Raw genomic sequence first — 16,450 nt, forward strand, 5'->3', positions numbered from 1 at the left:
AATGGTTGATGGACAGTAAACAGCTACTGGTTTCAAACACTTCATATAGGGTGGCTGATGTGCACTGACTGAGTGATAACCCTTGGGCCGGGGGAGGAGGGCTGTAGGTTGAGGGACAAGGAGGTGAGGTCAGAAGGAGAGAAGATGTCGTAGAATGCACAGGAAAGGCTTCAGAGGCATTAAGTTATAATCTGAGCACAACAACCCCCACCCCAACCTTGGAGAGAGCCCCTCCAACACATGGCCTCATCCATCACCTCAGGTTGTTTATCTCTTATTATGATACCGTGTCTCTTTGTCAGCTGCCCCTGATATACATTGCAAGAAAATAGCAGCAGTAGGAAGAGCTGAGTCTGGTGGATGCTTCCCAGAACTGGAAAAAGCCCAGGCTTCTCTGGGATGGCTCTGCTCCTGGCTAAGGCTCTGCTGTGGGAGTCCAGCCACCTGCAGTCCCGATCCCCATGGCCTAATGGAACCACTGGGTTCCTAGGAAACTCACAAGTTCACCATGCCACCCCCTAGCTTGACACATTTGGTTCTGAGACTCATCGGGGAAATGTGGAGTGTTGGGGTCCTGAGAGCCCCACCTTCTCTTCTGTTTTCTACTTTTAGAGTATTGTACTACTGAAATATTTCAAACCTACAGAAAAACAGAGAGAAGAATACAGCAGCCACCATACCTACTTAAAAATGCTTTGCTATATGTGCTTCACATCTCTCTCTCTGCTTTTGAGTTAAATACATTATGGAGACACACAAATCATCCCCAATCTATACTCACTCCTCTCCTCCCTAGAGTAGGTCCCCGATCTTAGGCATCTGAACACCTCTGGGTCTCCATGCAGCTTCAGAGCAGCTCCTTCTCTGGCATGGGTGCTCCCGCATTGCTTTAGAGATGCTTCTGTGATGCCTGCTGGAGAACATGGGGGGATTCTACCCAGAATCCCAACCCAGAGGGCAAAAGCAAGAACATCTCAGCAGCTTTCACAGATAACTCTGGACCCAGCCCTCTCCCACCTATACCCGTGTTCTCCTGAGGTGCACCCTGTCTCAGTGGGAGAGCTGAGCTCTTCACCTCTCTTTTACCAGGAGAGGCCTGGAGCACCATCCTGGGTCCCAGTCCCACCCAAGTGATGGGTTTGTGCTTCAGTCACAGGGAGCAGGTCCATTTTCAGCTGCTGTGACATCTCACGGGCTCAGTGGCGGGGAGTAGCTGGTAGGGATGGGGAGGAAGGCAAGGCCAGGCAGACTCGAGTCCTGGGTCTGCTGGAAGAGAGGTGGGATCAGATAGATGCAGGCCACATAGCACAGTCGAAGGTGGCCCATCAACCATTTGCTCCGTCAAGGCGGTTGATACCCAAAGGGACTCACTATACTGAGGTGGGTGCAGGAGCAGGTGTGGTGGGCAGCCTTACAGAATGGCTTTCAAGGATCTCCCTTCCTGGCACCCATGCTCCTCCTATGGGATTCCCTCCCCTTCAGGGTGGGCTGGACCTAGTGACTTGCTTCTAACAAACAAAATCTGGCAAAGGTGATGGTATGTCATTTCCATGCTTAGGCTGTAACAGGACTGTGACTTCTGACCTGCTGGCATTCATTCCTTCCCTCAGGCTCTTCTTGTATGCGTGCTTGCCCAGATGGAGAAGGCCAGCTGGTGAGGAGCTGATGAAAGCCTCTGGCCAACAGCCATAGAGGAACTGAGGCCCTCAGGCCAGCGACCCACTAAATCCTGCCAACAATCACATGAGTGAGCTTGGAAGTCTGTCTTTCCCCCAGTTAAGCCTACAGATGAGGAACTAGATCTTGCCAACAGCCACATGAGTGAGCTTGGAAGTCGATCCTTCCCCAGTCTGGCCTACAGATGAGACTGTTGTCCCTGGGCTGGCAGCCTTGTGAGAGACTGGGAAGTAGAGGATCCAGTTAAGCCATACCCGGATCCCTGATCTACAGAACTCTCAGAGAAAAACTGCTTATCATTTTAACTTGAAATGTTTGGGGTAGTTTTTTTATGCAGTAATCAATAACAATTAAGACAGCAGGAATATCTGGGGGCTAGGCACTGGGTGCAAGACACAGAAGGCTCGATTAAGGCTGGGAGGGGTTCTTGGGTGCCAGGGTGGTGCATGGTGCACCCATGTTTTAGTCAGACCTGGGGTCAAGTCCCAGCTTTTTCAGTAAATATCTGTGTGACCTTGGACAAGTATCTTGAAGTCTCCGGCCCCAGTTTAGAACTCTGTAAAATTTGACTGACATTGAACTTCCAGGACCGTTGGAAAGATAAGTGCCGGGTTAAGTAATCCACACGACAGAGTGTGTGATATGTATTAGGCCCTCAGTAAGTGGCAGCCATGAATAGTAATATAGTTGACCTGGAACTCTGCATCCTCCTCTTGGGAGCTCCCGGGTGACTCCGGGTCATTCCAGTGCCAAAAAACAAAAACCAAAACCCAAAAACAGTGCAGGAAAAATATCTTCCTAGCAAGTAGGACAAAAGCATCTGTTCTCCAGGAAGAGAGGCCCAACAGAGTGGATACTTTTCCAAAAATTCTGGTGTGAGGGAGGCAGCCCCAGCAGGCTGCAGCTCAGAGGCCATATCCCTTATGCAAAGGACCAAATGCTCTCCTCCCTCCCTCCCTAGATTCTTCTCTTCCTCCCTGCCCCCATTCATCCCTTCCTCCCTCTCTCCCTCTGTGACTCCCTTCCTCTCCCTCTCCTCACTTTCTCTCTCTCTCTACCTTCCCCTCTCACCGATGCCTGATTCCAATATCTTAACCCCACAACTCTGCCTCTTTGCACTCATTTGACCCCTACTAGAAACCCAGCCCTTCTTTATGTCATCCTGGTTTCATTCTAGATGAACCCATATCAATGTCCTCATTAGGCACTGTTTGCCAGCTTCCCTGGCCACACAGGATGGTATCTGATCACTGGCTTCTAGGGGACAGCTTGGGTGGGCATCACTCTGACCTCACCATTGCGCTTCAGAGTTGGTGTATTTAGAAGGCCCAGTGTATGCACTGTAGAAAACTGCACAGGGACGGGAGCCCAGGACTCATCCTGGACCAGCAATGGAGGCTTCCTTCTATACCACCCAGATCCAAATGAGATGATTCTGTAAGAGCCCCTTTCTATCCAGGACATCGTCTCTCATCCCTCAGACTTTCCATCTGGACATCTCAACTCTGTTCCTCTCCTACAGCCTCGTCTTCCTCCACAGCATGGCTAAAATTTGCCTTCAGTACCCTCGAAAATGACTGTTAATTCTGCCCTGCCTCAGGGCCTTTGCATTATGGCTCTCCTCTGGAGCCACCATTTCCTTACTCAGCCTTTCACTTGTCCTTTTGATCTCTGATGTTCCTACCCTCAAAAAGAACACGTCCTTCTTCCCTTGGTAACATGTCTCCTCTCCACTAGGCCAGTCCCAAGCACAGTGTCCTCACTTGACTGTCTCACCATAGTGATACATTTTCTCTCTGTGTTACCTTGAGGAAGTTGCTATACCTTTCTGGACTTCCATTTCCCTATCTATATGATGAAATATTTGACTAACACACAAACATACTGTGTACCCTTCTCTATCATAGTATTTCTCATGCTAGACTGCCCCCTATGGCAGATTAATTTGCATGACTGTCCTCATCCGGGCTCTCATCTCTGGAGCATGAGCTCTGCCTTGTTAGTCCTGGAACAGCCAGTACCTGGACACAGGGCTTTACCTACGGCATGGCACCAATAAATCTTTATTGAAGAAAACGAATCAATGAGCATGTGTCCACTAGAGCTTTGCTGTGCCTGGACTCTCCGATCTGGGATAAGGGTGAGAAGTATTCCTTTTATTTCCTCTAGCTTGGAGCCCAGAGTGTCCCGCTCAGCAGGGGCCAGATGTTTTCAATGTCTGGACTCAGAGCTGTCTTCCTGGAGGTGCTGAGGCCTTTTCTCCAGTCCAGAAATGAATCCGGGCTGGCTGAATGTAGGTAGGGCAAGGGATATGAGACTGTGTGGGACACAGATATGGATGAAGCTGCCACTGCAGCTTAAAAGGCTCAGGCCCAGGGGACAAGATTTGAGGCCACCTTGTTCCCTCCTTCCCTTGGGCTCGGAGGGAGGACCCTTGGCTGCAATGATACCACCCTCCAACCAATCCGGTGGGTTACGAGGGGCCATAACTTGGAAAATAGCAGTCAGAATCGAAACCCAAGTGGTCATAGTGGGATTTAACAGAGCAGGGCTTGGTGACAAGGGGACCTCACCTCTAGAACACACACACACACACACACACACACACACATATACACACACACACAAAATGAGAGAGAGAGAGAGAGAGAGAGAGAGAGAGAGAGAGAGAGAGAGAGAGAGAGAGAGAGAGAACGCCAGCCTGGAGCCCCCTGTTCACCACCCATCAGAGGCTGATTCACACAACAAAACACCCTCACACATTATATCCTCAGAAGCACAACACTGCTGCTGATTGGGACCTGGCTGCCATGAACCTCCTCAGGCGGTTTGCTGTGATGACCCATTTGCACAGGCTGTTGATTTCTAGAACTTCTCAGGTTCAGGGGAAGACAGGTTTCATCTGTCAGTGTTAGTCACAGTGCCCTCACTTCACTGTTTCACCATAGTGATACATTTTCTCTCTGTGTTGAGCAAGGTGCTATACCTTTCTGAGCTTCCATTGCCCTACTGACATACTGAAATCTTTGGCTAAATGATCTCCAAATTCTTGTTCTTCTCAGACATTTAGTGACCCCGTGGCTTAGGGGACTGCTACATTCACAGCTACCTGCTGTGTCAGCCAGTTGCCTAGTTGCAAGTGCCCTGGGGGCTATTATGCCTCCCATGAGCCCTAATGCAAGTATTTTCAGTATCCTCTAAGGGTACCCTCACTATCCCCTAAGATACTGCATGACACCATTGGCATCTCACCCTGCCTAAAATGGCTTCTTTTCATATCCCAGAGCTACACAATGGGTGGGCAGCTGACTAGAGTCTCCCAGGCTAGGTCCTTAGGAGACTACACACACACACACACACACACACACACACACACACACACACACATATATCACTATCTTATGTCCCATGACAGACTTCAGAAACTCTAGGCAAGGGCCTAGATGCAACCCAGAAGATCCTTAAGGGCTGGACCTTGGAACTCAGGCTAGCCCCTGATTGAGCACCCTCATTCTAGAGAACTGCAGCAGAGGAACTCGGGGTCTCCACTGGGACACGTTTCTAATCCGGCACTGCTTCATGGTAGCCAATCTTGACTGCTACAAGTGCACAGAATAGAAACCGGGTCAGCTTATTTGCAGTTTCCAAAATCACCTCAGTGGCCTGGTCTTTGTGCTTCAAGCGCTGTTCCTCCTCTCCCTTTCCCTGTCTGAATGCTTTCCTCACACATTTCAGGCATCTAATCCTCTGGAAAACCTCCACTGACTCCATTAACATCCCCAAGGCTGAGTGGGTGTCCTGTCTAAGCCTTCTCATGGACCCCGAAACTTCCTCCTGTCACTCTCTGTTGTACTCTGTTGGGCCTTTCTCGGCCTCTCCCCAACCGGCCCACTGGAGGCGACATCTGAGTATGGGCTTGCAGACATGACCAGTCCTGGACCTTCACAGATTCTGTAAGGAAGGCTTTGTCTTAAAACCTTTCATATATCAACCACCAGATTAGCAAATATTTCAAGGGACAAATAACATCAAGAGAGACGGTGAAGGACAATGAACACTATCCTACACTGCTCCTGAGAAGAAATTGCTGCCACCTCTTTTCAGATCCATTTATCAATGGTTACTTAGTGTTGAAATATTTGTAGGGTTTTGTGCCAGAATTCCATTTCTGTGTATCTCTTCTAGGGCAACACATCCTCTGCGAACAAAGATATTGGAAAAACTTTTGAGAACTTTAAAAGCTGGGGGAAAATGTGAAGGTCGTTGTGTGTGAAAGTAGTTAAAGAATTATGGCATATCACTTAGAACACTGTGTAGAAGTTAAAAATGATGAGACAGTTCTCCATGAACTGACAGGAGAAGTTCACCCAGACTTGCTGTAAAATGCAAAAATCAAGTGCCACATAATACGTGCATCATGAGCCAGTATGTATCTTATGGCCCCATAAAAGACAAGCATAGGTTTCTATTAGTGCATGTATGTGTATGTAAATGCATTGATTGAGGAATTTTTGAGGAAACATATTAAACCATTACTGAGGGGCTGATGACGGAGAGGGGTAGACAAGGGAGACTACCGTTTTATCTGTATTGTTTTCGTACACAAGGATTCTTTGCATAAAGAAGACAATATTGTAAACAGGTGATATACCTGTACTTACTAGGTCTTTAATAAAAAGAAACTGTTATTGTTTGTAATCATAAGAATCACTTCCCCTCTTGCAGGAGCTTCTGCGAAACTCGCTTGCAAGTCAACAAAATTGTATTGAGATCCTCTCACGTACCCAGTGCTTTCACACATATAATTTACCTGTAATTTGTCCAGTTCAGTCTCGGGGCTGGCAAAATCCAGTTGACCCCTACTCCCTGTAACATCCACTCCAAATTTAAAATATCAACTTTTTCTTGAATCCCTACACACTTGTTTAATCTCAGCTGAGGGAGACATGGTATAAAGCTGGGGGCTGACATGGTAGCCTTTCTCAATATAAATCCCATTCATCTGCAGGGTGGTGTGGGGCGGGTCTTATCACCATCACTCATAGACCCTCCCTGATTCTTTGCAGAACTCTGGGTCCATTCAAGGCAGTTGCACAGAGGCAGCTTATTTTCTCAAAGGAGATTCGGAAAGAAAAGGAAATGTTACTGGGCAGGACAACAGGGTTGTCCACCTCACCCGCCATCAGGCTTCGGGGACTGAGCAGCCTGGCCTCCTGGGCCAGCCCGGGTCTCATTTCTTTGAAAAATCGCTAGGTTGGTATATTAGTCTTCTCGGGCTGCCGTAACAAAATGTCACAGGCTGGGTGACTTAAACAACAGACATTTATTTTCTCACAGTTCTGCCAGCTGGGAAGTCCAAGATCAAGGTGCTAGCCGACTTGGTTTCTGCTGAAGGCTCTCCTCATGGTTTGCCTCCTCCTTGCTAAGACGTCACGTGGCCTTTCCTGGGTGCATGCAGTGCAGAGAAGAGGAGACATCCCTGCTGCCCAAATGTCCCTGCAGAAGCACAGTTGTCACTACCTCGAGATATGACACATACAATGAGCCCTGTGGCGTCTCTTCTCATAAGGACACTGATCCTGTTGGAGCAGGGCTCCACCCTTATGACCTCATTTAACCTTAATTGCCTCCTAAAGGCTCTAGCTCCAGATACAGTCCCATACAGGGTCAGGGCTTCAATGTATTAATTGCAGAGTGGGGGAACGCAATTCAGTCTACAGCAGTTGGCAAGGATTTTTGTTGCAGACCCTCACTTTCTGGCGTTTCTGATTCTCTGCTGTCCAAATGTCCCTGCAGAATCACAGATGTCACTACCTTGACATACTGACAGATATAACTGGCCCCGCATCCTGCCTAAAGCCACCTACTACCACATCCCAGGGTTACTAAGGAGGAGGTGAATTGGGTCTCCCAGCCCAGAGGCCCTGCTGATCGATGTCACTGCCTTAAGCGTCATCATAGATGTCAGAAACCCTGGACAAGGCCCTGGGTGCACCCTGGAATATCTTAAGAGGTCAGATCCTTGGGATGGTTCCCCAGGACTGATTCCGGCCCCTGAGAAAACTCACCCAAAACCTGCCGCAGAAGGGGCTCAGGGACTGGGTGGGGCAGTTTTCTCGTCTTGTTCTGCCACCTGGTGGCAGTTGGCTGCGTCTACAAGGAGACAGGTGGAAGCTCCACAAAATCTGGGCCTTTCTTCCTGGGAATTTCCAGCACTTTGGAACAACCTTCCTACTTAGAAAATGACTTTCTTTATATGAGAATGAAAGTTGTGCTGGGAGATGACAGTGTAGTTATTTGGGTCTTCATTTCTATCCATTTTTAAGGTAACAATTTAAACCCAGCTTTTATCAAGCATTTAAACACAACTTGCTGGTTTGGTCATTCGAATCACAGAGCTAGTCATATACAACTATAAGAAACACTACTTGCACTTGTTCATTGCTTCATGCTCAGTTAACTCCTAAGTTTCAGTGGAGTGGTGTAGGAGAAAATCTAACTGGGGTAGATTCAAGGAGAGAAAGGGGAGATAGGACAGACAGTGAGAGCTGCTCACTTCTTGGAGGAATTTCTAAGTATTTCACAACACTTGCCTGGAAATTCACAGGATTTTGTACACATCAGGGGGAATTATGTCTTTACATGAAAGCTAAGGGCTCTTTACCTCTGATTTGCACACGAATCCTATGAATCACAGGGCTGTCTGAAACCATTTGAACCCTCCTCTCTGCAGCATACTGTACAAGTGACCGCTCAGGCTGTGCTTCAACACCTCTAATGTTGATCATCCCATTACCTTACAAAGCCAGCGATGGCCTGGCTGTTGGGAAGGACATCTTCGTGTGAATCCCATCTGCAGCATCTGCGGTCATGTTAACCTCTTTCCCGGTTCCTTCCCCTGCCCTTGTCTCTCTGCAATTCTGGGTCCATCTAGAACTCTGGGGTGACACCCCAAGAGCAGATGTGATGGCTGAGGTCCAATCATAGGCTTTTAGTGGATATGTATTCAGGGGGCAAACACACAATGCTGCATTTACCTCCACACTATGAAGATATAAAGAGCCTTCAATGCACATCGATTACTCATAAATGTCTACGTCTTATGTATCAGGATCACTCTTACAATTTCATCTGTAAGGTTCAACTATTAAATGTGAGAAAAACAGTGCACAGTAATGTGACAATAGTGTCCACATGAATGAAGTAGGGTGACCAACCGTTCCAGTTTCCCTGGGACTGAGAGCTTTCCCAGGACAGGGGCCTTTAAGTTTTAAAACTGGAATGGTCCCAACTCATGGCAAACCAGGACCATGGGCGACCTTGGCATGCAATGAATCATTCGTTGCCAAATACAATGAACTACCTGTAGAAGACCTCTACGCATCATGTTCTCTCGAGGAGGACCCTCGGGGTTGTTTTGCTCGGCAAGCAGAAACGTGACTCGAGCCTGCTGGGAGGGCCAGGAGGAAGAAACAAAGGAAAGAAAGATTGGAGGAGTGGGAGTAAGAAACACAGGAACAGACCGAATGTGACATACCAAAAATGTATCCCCTACTGGAGCACAAGGCTGTAGGATGGAGGGACGATGAGGCAGGGGCAGAGGGGCTGAATGGGGCGTGGAGGGGGCAGACCCTCGGCCTCTTTACATCCGGCAGAGTGATGAGCTTCCCCGGTGTCTTCAATGAAGTCCTGCTGGTCCCTACCGGCACATCACACACTCCCGGAAGCATGATCTTCACTCCCTTCCTTCCACCTGCTGACCTGGTGAGTCTGGCTTCCCTCCATTGTTCTGGAATGTCCCCTAGGAGGCTGGGCTTTGGTCTGTGCAGGTCACTGCTGCATCCCCAGCCCCTGGAAGAGGGCCAGAGATGCACACAACAGTTATTGGATGGGGTGAAGGAAGCCAGGGATGGGACGGACCGTTAGGATCTGGCTATTTATTCTGGCTTTTAGAATGTGAAAGGGCCGCAAAAAGACGCTGAGGAATGGGTGGCTGTGTCTGACACCACGGAGGACCCATCCAGTGGCACAGCCTTGCCCAGGGAACCTGCTCTTCTGCGAGGGTCTTGGAGGAGCCGGTTCCAGAGAGCCCTGGCATGTTTCACCAAGTACTTCAGGCCAGAGCTCCTTCGGAGCCAACCCCTGCCTCTCTCAATGCTCACCACCAAGCCCATCCGCCTCCCCTTCCTCTTCCACCAAGAGAATCTCAGGCCAAGCCAGAAATCCCCAAGGCTCCCAAGGGTCTACTTGTCACTCTGCTTTCCTCCCTAGGGGAGGATACCGGACACTCAGAATCTGAGACCACCGAAGCCACAGACACAGAGCCGTGAACGGTGACCAAGCCCCTTCTGATGCTCCATGCCCCTAACTCGCCGCAGAGTCCCGGTCGCCGGGCCTGAAATAAATGCTGGCGCGCTTGACTGTTTTTGCTTTGTGGCATTTGATGGAACTTTCAACACGTCGGGTGAACTGGGGGTGGTCAGCTTTGGCGGCCGTGGAGTTGTGGAGGGAGAGAGCTAGCATCTTCCTTAGCCCTGTTAGGCTGTCCGCCCTCCTCCTCGAGGCAGCGCTGCTTGTTACTAGGTCCTGGTGGCAATGGGCTGTGGCCAGTTAATGGTGAATTTTCCACAGCTGGCGGCTCTGACCCTGGTGAGGCACTTACATGCAGGAATGAGGACGGAATAACATCTCTCTTTCCCCTAGCAATGCACACGATCTTCATAGCTCAGGAAAACTGGGCGGTGTTTACGGGGGGGAGGTGGGAGGGTCATGTGGAGGAAGAATCTGTGGATCTCAGAAAAGGCGTTAAACCCTATACTGACAAAGAGCTCCCAGGCCCCCCTACACCACCGCAAGACAGAGAGCCCTTGCAACAGACGGCCTCGTCTCCAACTGCGCATTGTTCGTTTTCATAAGAGGAGGGCTTCATTTTTTTTTCTTTTGCCCTCCGAAGGTGACCTTGATATGTGCTGCAACATAGTATCAGCAGGAGAATTCTGCAAAGGGGGTTGCAGCATACTTCTTCCTTTAACCTGTTAGAAATTGCAACACAAGCAATCACCAAGGTCCATGGAGAGACCGAGGGCCTTTCAGACACACAGTAATGGGTGGGAGGCCCTCAGAAGGGCCCACGTCAAATTACTTTGATCTGCTTACTTTCTGAATGAGGAGCTGAGTCCCACTGGTGCTCCCAGAGTGGGCTCCTCGGCTTTGCAGGCTGGGCAGCTCTAGTGTCTCAGCATGCCCAGGGGAGAGCAACACTCGCGAGGACCCACTCCCACAGGAGGCTGACCCATCCTCCCTGCTGGCACACTCTCTTGCTTCTCTCTCATTAAGACTGAAATAAATCTGGAAGTGTTTGGTGGTTTTATGGGTCAAGATCTTTTTACACCTCTTGAGAAAATTATTTAGTTGGAATAGGGTTGGCTGTTGGAGATGGAGAGGAGCTTAAGACATATATACGTATCTGGGCTCATGTATGTGGTTATAGTCATGGGACAGCATTGCTTGTTCCTAAGTACCTGTTAGGACTGTGGCCTATAGACAATGCTTTTTCCACAGGTATCTTGCTATGGCCTTGAGGAGGGCAATTCAGTGTAACAACGCAGAAAAAGTATCATCTCTCCCTGCCCAAATGCATACACCCTTCATACCTGACAATGTTTATTGGCTTCAAATGGAGAGCAGGTGGCTTGGGATTTGGAGGAAAGGCCTCAGATTGAGGTACACATAATCGGCTCCCACTATCCCCACCCCAAACTAAGACAGAGCCCTTCCAAAACCCTTTCCCCATTCACCTCAGATTGCATGTTTTCATATTATGATACCTCCACCCCCGCTGCACCACCCCACCACCACCGCCACCACCACCTCCAGCCTTTCCTTGACGCCAGCAGAGGAATGCGAGTGAGGGGTTACAACGTAATATTATCTGGATCCTACATATCCTAGGGTAGGCCCTGAGAGAACTGGTGCCAGGATCCCACGGTGTTTGTGACGAAGGGCACAAAAAGGCTGTGCAAGGCCAACGGGCAGGGATGTAAAACATGCCCGTCAATCTCTAAGAACTGAAGATAATTTTAGGCTGGTTATTATGATCACTATACCCACCAGGACCATTCTAAGGCATGGAGAATACTGGTCCTTTGAAAACCACGCTGGTGCTGGCCACTGTAATTTTGGTAGGGTTTGGCCTTCATCAGATCCTTCCCTGCTCAGGAAACCTCCATAGCTTCCTGGGCCCCCCAAATCAGGTTAGAGCCATCAAGCCTCTTCCTGGCTTCGCTCCAGGCTAGTCTAGACTTATCTCTCACCCAGACAAACAGTTTTCCCTCGATATAAACAGGATAACTTATCCATTCTAACATCTAGGCCTTTGTTTCTTAAAACAACAACAACTAACTGTACTCATATAACCCACTGAGCTCTGTCTCTCCCAGGCTTCAGGGGCGAACATCTGCTCAGTGGCTTCTGGGAATCAGCTCCGGTGAGGGCAACACTTACCCTCTTGCCCATCGCTCCTTACGGATGCTGAATATAAAGCACCTGCTGTGTGCACTGTGGAAACTGCACAGGGACAAGAGTCCAGGACAGCTTCTAGGCATGCCACAGGTGGAGTCTTTTCTCTGGCTCATCCAAGAGCCAAGAGTAGCTGCTTTCCAAAGAGTCACTTTCCACTACACGTTTATTTTATTATTATTATTTTTTAATCTCTCAGCCGTGAAGTCCACCAACTGAGGATCATGGCTCCTGTACAGGTCCCCACCCCCAGATCGTCTCTCCCCATTCTCCCCAAATTCTAACCTTCCAGTTCCACTGAAGAACATGGATTGCTCCCGACGCCCACAATACCCTGCCTCGGGGACACACCGCACTTACTACTCCTTCAGAGCTTCAGATCTCAGATGGCATCTCACTACAGGGTAGCCCTCCTTGTTCCCAGGCATCCACCACCCAGGGTTACGTGTCTCTCCTCTAGGCTCCCATACCACCTGGTCCTTATCCTCATCCCGGCAATTAATACACCAAACTGCCACATCTGGCTGATTTACTTACATGACAGCCCCATCTAGACTCTCAGATGTGGGGCAGAGGCTGAGTCTGGTGCATTCCTGTATCTCCAGCGCCCGGCACAGTGCCTCACATATAGTAGGTAGTCAGTAAATGTATGTTGAATAAATGAGTCGATGAGCAAGGTGTCTAATTCATTGAATTTTTATTTTTCCCTACATTCTGGAGAACTAGGCAAATACAAGGAGAGAGTGGTTGTAATTTTGTGCAACAGACACTGACTGGCTTTTTATTTTATCTTTTTATATTTGGAGGGGGGGAAGGATTGTACTGGTAAAGTCTCTCAAACTTTCAAAGAACAGCTTATTCCAATGCTATAATAAGTTACAGGCATAAAATGAGATAGTCTCCCAATTTCTTTTATGAAACAGCAAATCTCTCCTGCTAAAACCGAAACAGAGAAAAATAAAACATTTGACCAATGTTCAACTTAAGTACTAGATGTTCAACTTAAGTACTCAATCAAGTGTCTATGGAACAAAGGATTTTGAAAAAATGCTTAAGGATGGCGTTTGTTTCAACTTTGATACAATTCTGCCATCATGTAGTTTTAACCAGTTTACTTCCTGTAAATTGATCGTCATTATAAAAAAAGTTAATTAAGGCAAACAAAACTTTGCAATATGCAAATTGAAAGCTAAATCACTGAGAAACACAAACAGAACTGGAACACAGATACCATGGGCGGCAGGTTCTCCCTAACCCCACTCTACCCTTCGACTCTCGAAAAGTCAGGACCCCAGCGCCCACTGCTGTGGGGCCCTTTTGACTATCTACAGCAAAACAAAGTGAAGACCCAGCCTCAGCCTTCACTGCTGGCAGGAGGAGTCCCTGACGATAGCCTGAGATTGCAACCACCCTGGCACTGTCCCGGGTACTGATGATTGCACCAGCCATGGCTCTAGCCCTGGCACTGGCAACTGGCATTTGCATTGGTGCTGGTGCTGATGCTTGCTTCAGCCATGGCATAGGCCCTGGAACTGGAACTGGCACTAACACTGGCACTTGTCACGTCACCAACGGTAGCTGCCATCTCGGGCACGGGGTATCTCCTCCTCTTCTCTCAATGCCTCATTTACTGCCACGGAAAGGAACTGGGGTGGGTGTCCTTCACTTTGGTCACAAACTCCGGGACTTCCATCTGTCTTGTTTCCTTTGAGAGCCCCCACAAGAATACCTAAAGCGTGGGATTACTGTGGGACACCTATTTGTGCACCAGATACTTCTGCTGCACACTAGCTTTGGTGATGAGCTTCACGGACTCCCCAAAGACGAAATGCTTTTTAGACGAAATGTGCCTCCAACACCCTCAACACCTCCCAGACCACCTCCTCGGGGACACAGCTGGCCTGCATGAAGATGGAGTCCAGAGTAATCATCAGGAGCCGGGTCTTTGGTGTGCCCTGGTCGCCTGTCAGGCCCCAAACCAGGGCAGGATCGATTTTTCTGATCAAGACATAGGAGGGCTCTGCTGAATCAAGTTCCTTCAGATAGAACCCAAAGACTAACTCGGGGAGCTCAGAGGCTTCCTTGAAAATCTCAGGGAGGAAGCTCCTGTACCTTTTGATGACATACTTCAGCATGTCTGCCCTTTTGATCGCCACCGTCTTCCGGTTCTTAACCAGCAGGTACTGCACCAGCTCAGCTACTTTCTAGCTCACAGGGCCCCTGGGCATGCGCATCGGGGATGTTGGGGGCCCGCGGGGTACTGCGGGGGCGGGGGCGGGGGGCGGCGGGGGTACGGAGCGGGGCAGTTGCCTAGGGGTTTCTGGGGTCTACAAAGGAACTTTCAGAAGCACCTGAGCAGGGGCTCCACGCCTCAGAAGAAGTGCTCCTAGGGCTCCGGGGAGCACTTGGTGTCCCCGCTGCAGGCGCCCCCATGGGGGTTTCTTAGGCAAGGAGAGGAGGAGGCCACGGGGCCTCTGAGACCCGCAGGCCCTGGGTGTCACCTCTACCGCGGACGTTCTCACCTGCGGCTTTGGCTGGCCCAGGAAGCAGGAACTCTGGGAAGAGATGCGCGTCCACGGGCATTCGGCGGCCTGAGCGCTGTGTGCCAGGCCGCGAGGACAGTGACGTCGCCGCGGCTGCTGCGGCGGCTGCTGAGAAGACCCGGAGCTCCAGGGTCTTGAGTCGGAGACCGCCGCCCTCAGACCGGCAGGAGGAACAGGAGGAAGCGGGAGGGGAGGGGGCTAAGCCTCCGCCGCCCGGGTCTTCCCGGAGCTGTGGGAATGGGCGGGCGCCGCCCCGCAGTGCCTCTTCTGGCAGAAAACAGTACCGCAGGCTAGAGCCTGAGGGATGCGGGGGCGCTGCTCCCAGAGGTAGGGCTGCTCATGTGAGGCTTGAAAGAGACCATAAGCCTAAAAGCCAGGCCCAGTGGAAGCGCTTAATGACTGTTACCTGTTGTGATGAATCCGATCATTCTGGATTATCTTCGTATCCCTCCTTCTCTCCTGTGGAGAATACTCCCTAAGAGCGTAGGCATTTCTGTCCAGCGGCTGCCTCTGCAGCTTCCTCTTCAGATCATCTACCTGAAGTTGCTTTGCTCAGTGCCTGGCCTAGAGTAACCACTTAGTGAGTTATCCTTTGTGTTCGTTTCATTATTATAGTGTACATCGTATCTACATTGCTTGCACCGTGTGGTCATCGAGATGTGGAGGAAGGACCCGGGAAACAAGTGACCTCCATGGAGAACTGAAGATATGTTTCCTTTTCTTTATGATCAGTGGATCTGGGGTGCACAACATCAGTTCTCTTGTGTATTATTTCTTTCCTACAGAGTCTGGAAAGTTATTGTTAATTGTAATCTAACTTTCCAAACCACCATTCGCATAATGACATCCTCTTCTTTCTTCTCTTACTCCCATGTCACTGCGCCTCATCCTTTCTCTACAGAGCGCGCTCCCATTTCAACTCTCATCTGAGATTTGGGGACCTTAAATGGACTCCTGCTTTGAGGTCAGCCGCTAGGAAGCCTGCAAATAAATAGCAAGAAGACTCCTCCACTCCAGCAAGTGCGTTCTCTTATTGTATCATGTGGTACAATTTAGCATTCCTTTCTTTCATCCTAACCTTTCTAGACAGTAACCAGCACAGCCTCCTCACACATAACAAAACGGTCACGTTGTTGTTGTTGTTCTTGTTGTTGTTGTTACGGAGTCTCGCTCTTGTCACTCAGGCTGGAGTGCAGTGGTGCGATCTCGGCTCACTGCAACCTCCGTCTCCTGAGTTCAAGCTTCTCCTGCCTCAGCCTCCTGAGTAGCTAGGATTACAGTCACCTGCCACCACGCCCAGCTAATATTTGCACTTTTAGTAGAGACGGAGTTTTGCCCTGTTGGCCAGGCTGGCCTTGAATGCCTGACCTCAAGCCCACCTTCCTCAGCCTCCCAAAGTGCTGGGATTACGGGTGACTTTTTTTTTTTTTTTTTTTTTTTTTTTTTTGACACGGAGTCTGGCTCTGTCGCCCAGGCTGGAGTGCAGTGGTGCAATCTCGGCTCACTGCAAGCTCTGCCTCCTGGGTTGACGCCATTCTCCTGCCTCAGCCTCCCGAGTAGCTGGGACGACAGGCGCCGGCCACCAGGCCTGGCTAATTTTTTGTATATTTAGTAGAGACAGGGTTTCACCGTGTTAGCCAGGATGGTCTCGATCTCCTGACCTCGTGATCCGCCCTCCTCGGCCTCCCAAAGTGCTGGGATTACAGGCGTGA

At 49.7% G+C, this 16,450-nt stretch overlaps 1 protein-coding gene and 1 long non-coding RNA gene across 3 annotated transcripts in view; both read right to left on the bottom strand.

Annotated features, from left to right (window-relative positions):
- Window positions 1-4,261, bottom strand: part of LOC140710859 (uncharacterized) — a 43,970-nt gene extending 39,709 nt beyond the window's left edge. Inside the window, exons 1-2 of the long non-coding RNA XR_012091951.1 lie at window positions 1,076-4,261; window positions 782-933 (exon numbers count right to left, since the gene is read on the bottom strand). This is a non-coding gene — a long non-coding RNA (uncharacterized lncRNA). The remainder of the gene's footprint in view (window positions 1-781; window positions 934-1,075) is intronic.
- Window positions 1-15,011, bottom strand: part of DMRTC1B (DMRT like family C1B) — a 70,665-nt gene extending 55,654 nt beyond the window's left edge. For both annotated transcript variants that reach the window (XM_073013567.1, XM_073013568.1), the window contains exon 1: window positions 14,718-15,011. Coding sequence is in view for 1 of the 2 variants with exons in the window: in XM_073013568.1 (XP_072869669.1) it covers window positions 14,718-14,778 (61 nt within the window). In the remaining variant the exon portion in view is untranslated. The remainder of the gene's footprint in view (window positions 1-14,717) is intronic.
- Window positions 15,012-16,450: the final 1,439 nt, after the last annotated feature.

This window comes from Chlorocebus sabaeus, chromosome X (genome assembly GCF_047675955.1).
Source record: "Chlorocebus sabaeus isolate Y175 chromosome X, mChlSab1.0.hap1, whole genome shotgun sequence".
Taxonomy (NCBI): Eukaryota; Metazoa; Chordata; class Mammalia; order Primates; family Cercopithecidae; genus Chlorocebus; species Chlorocebus sabaeus.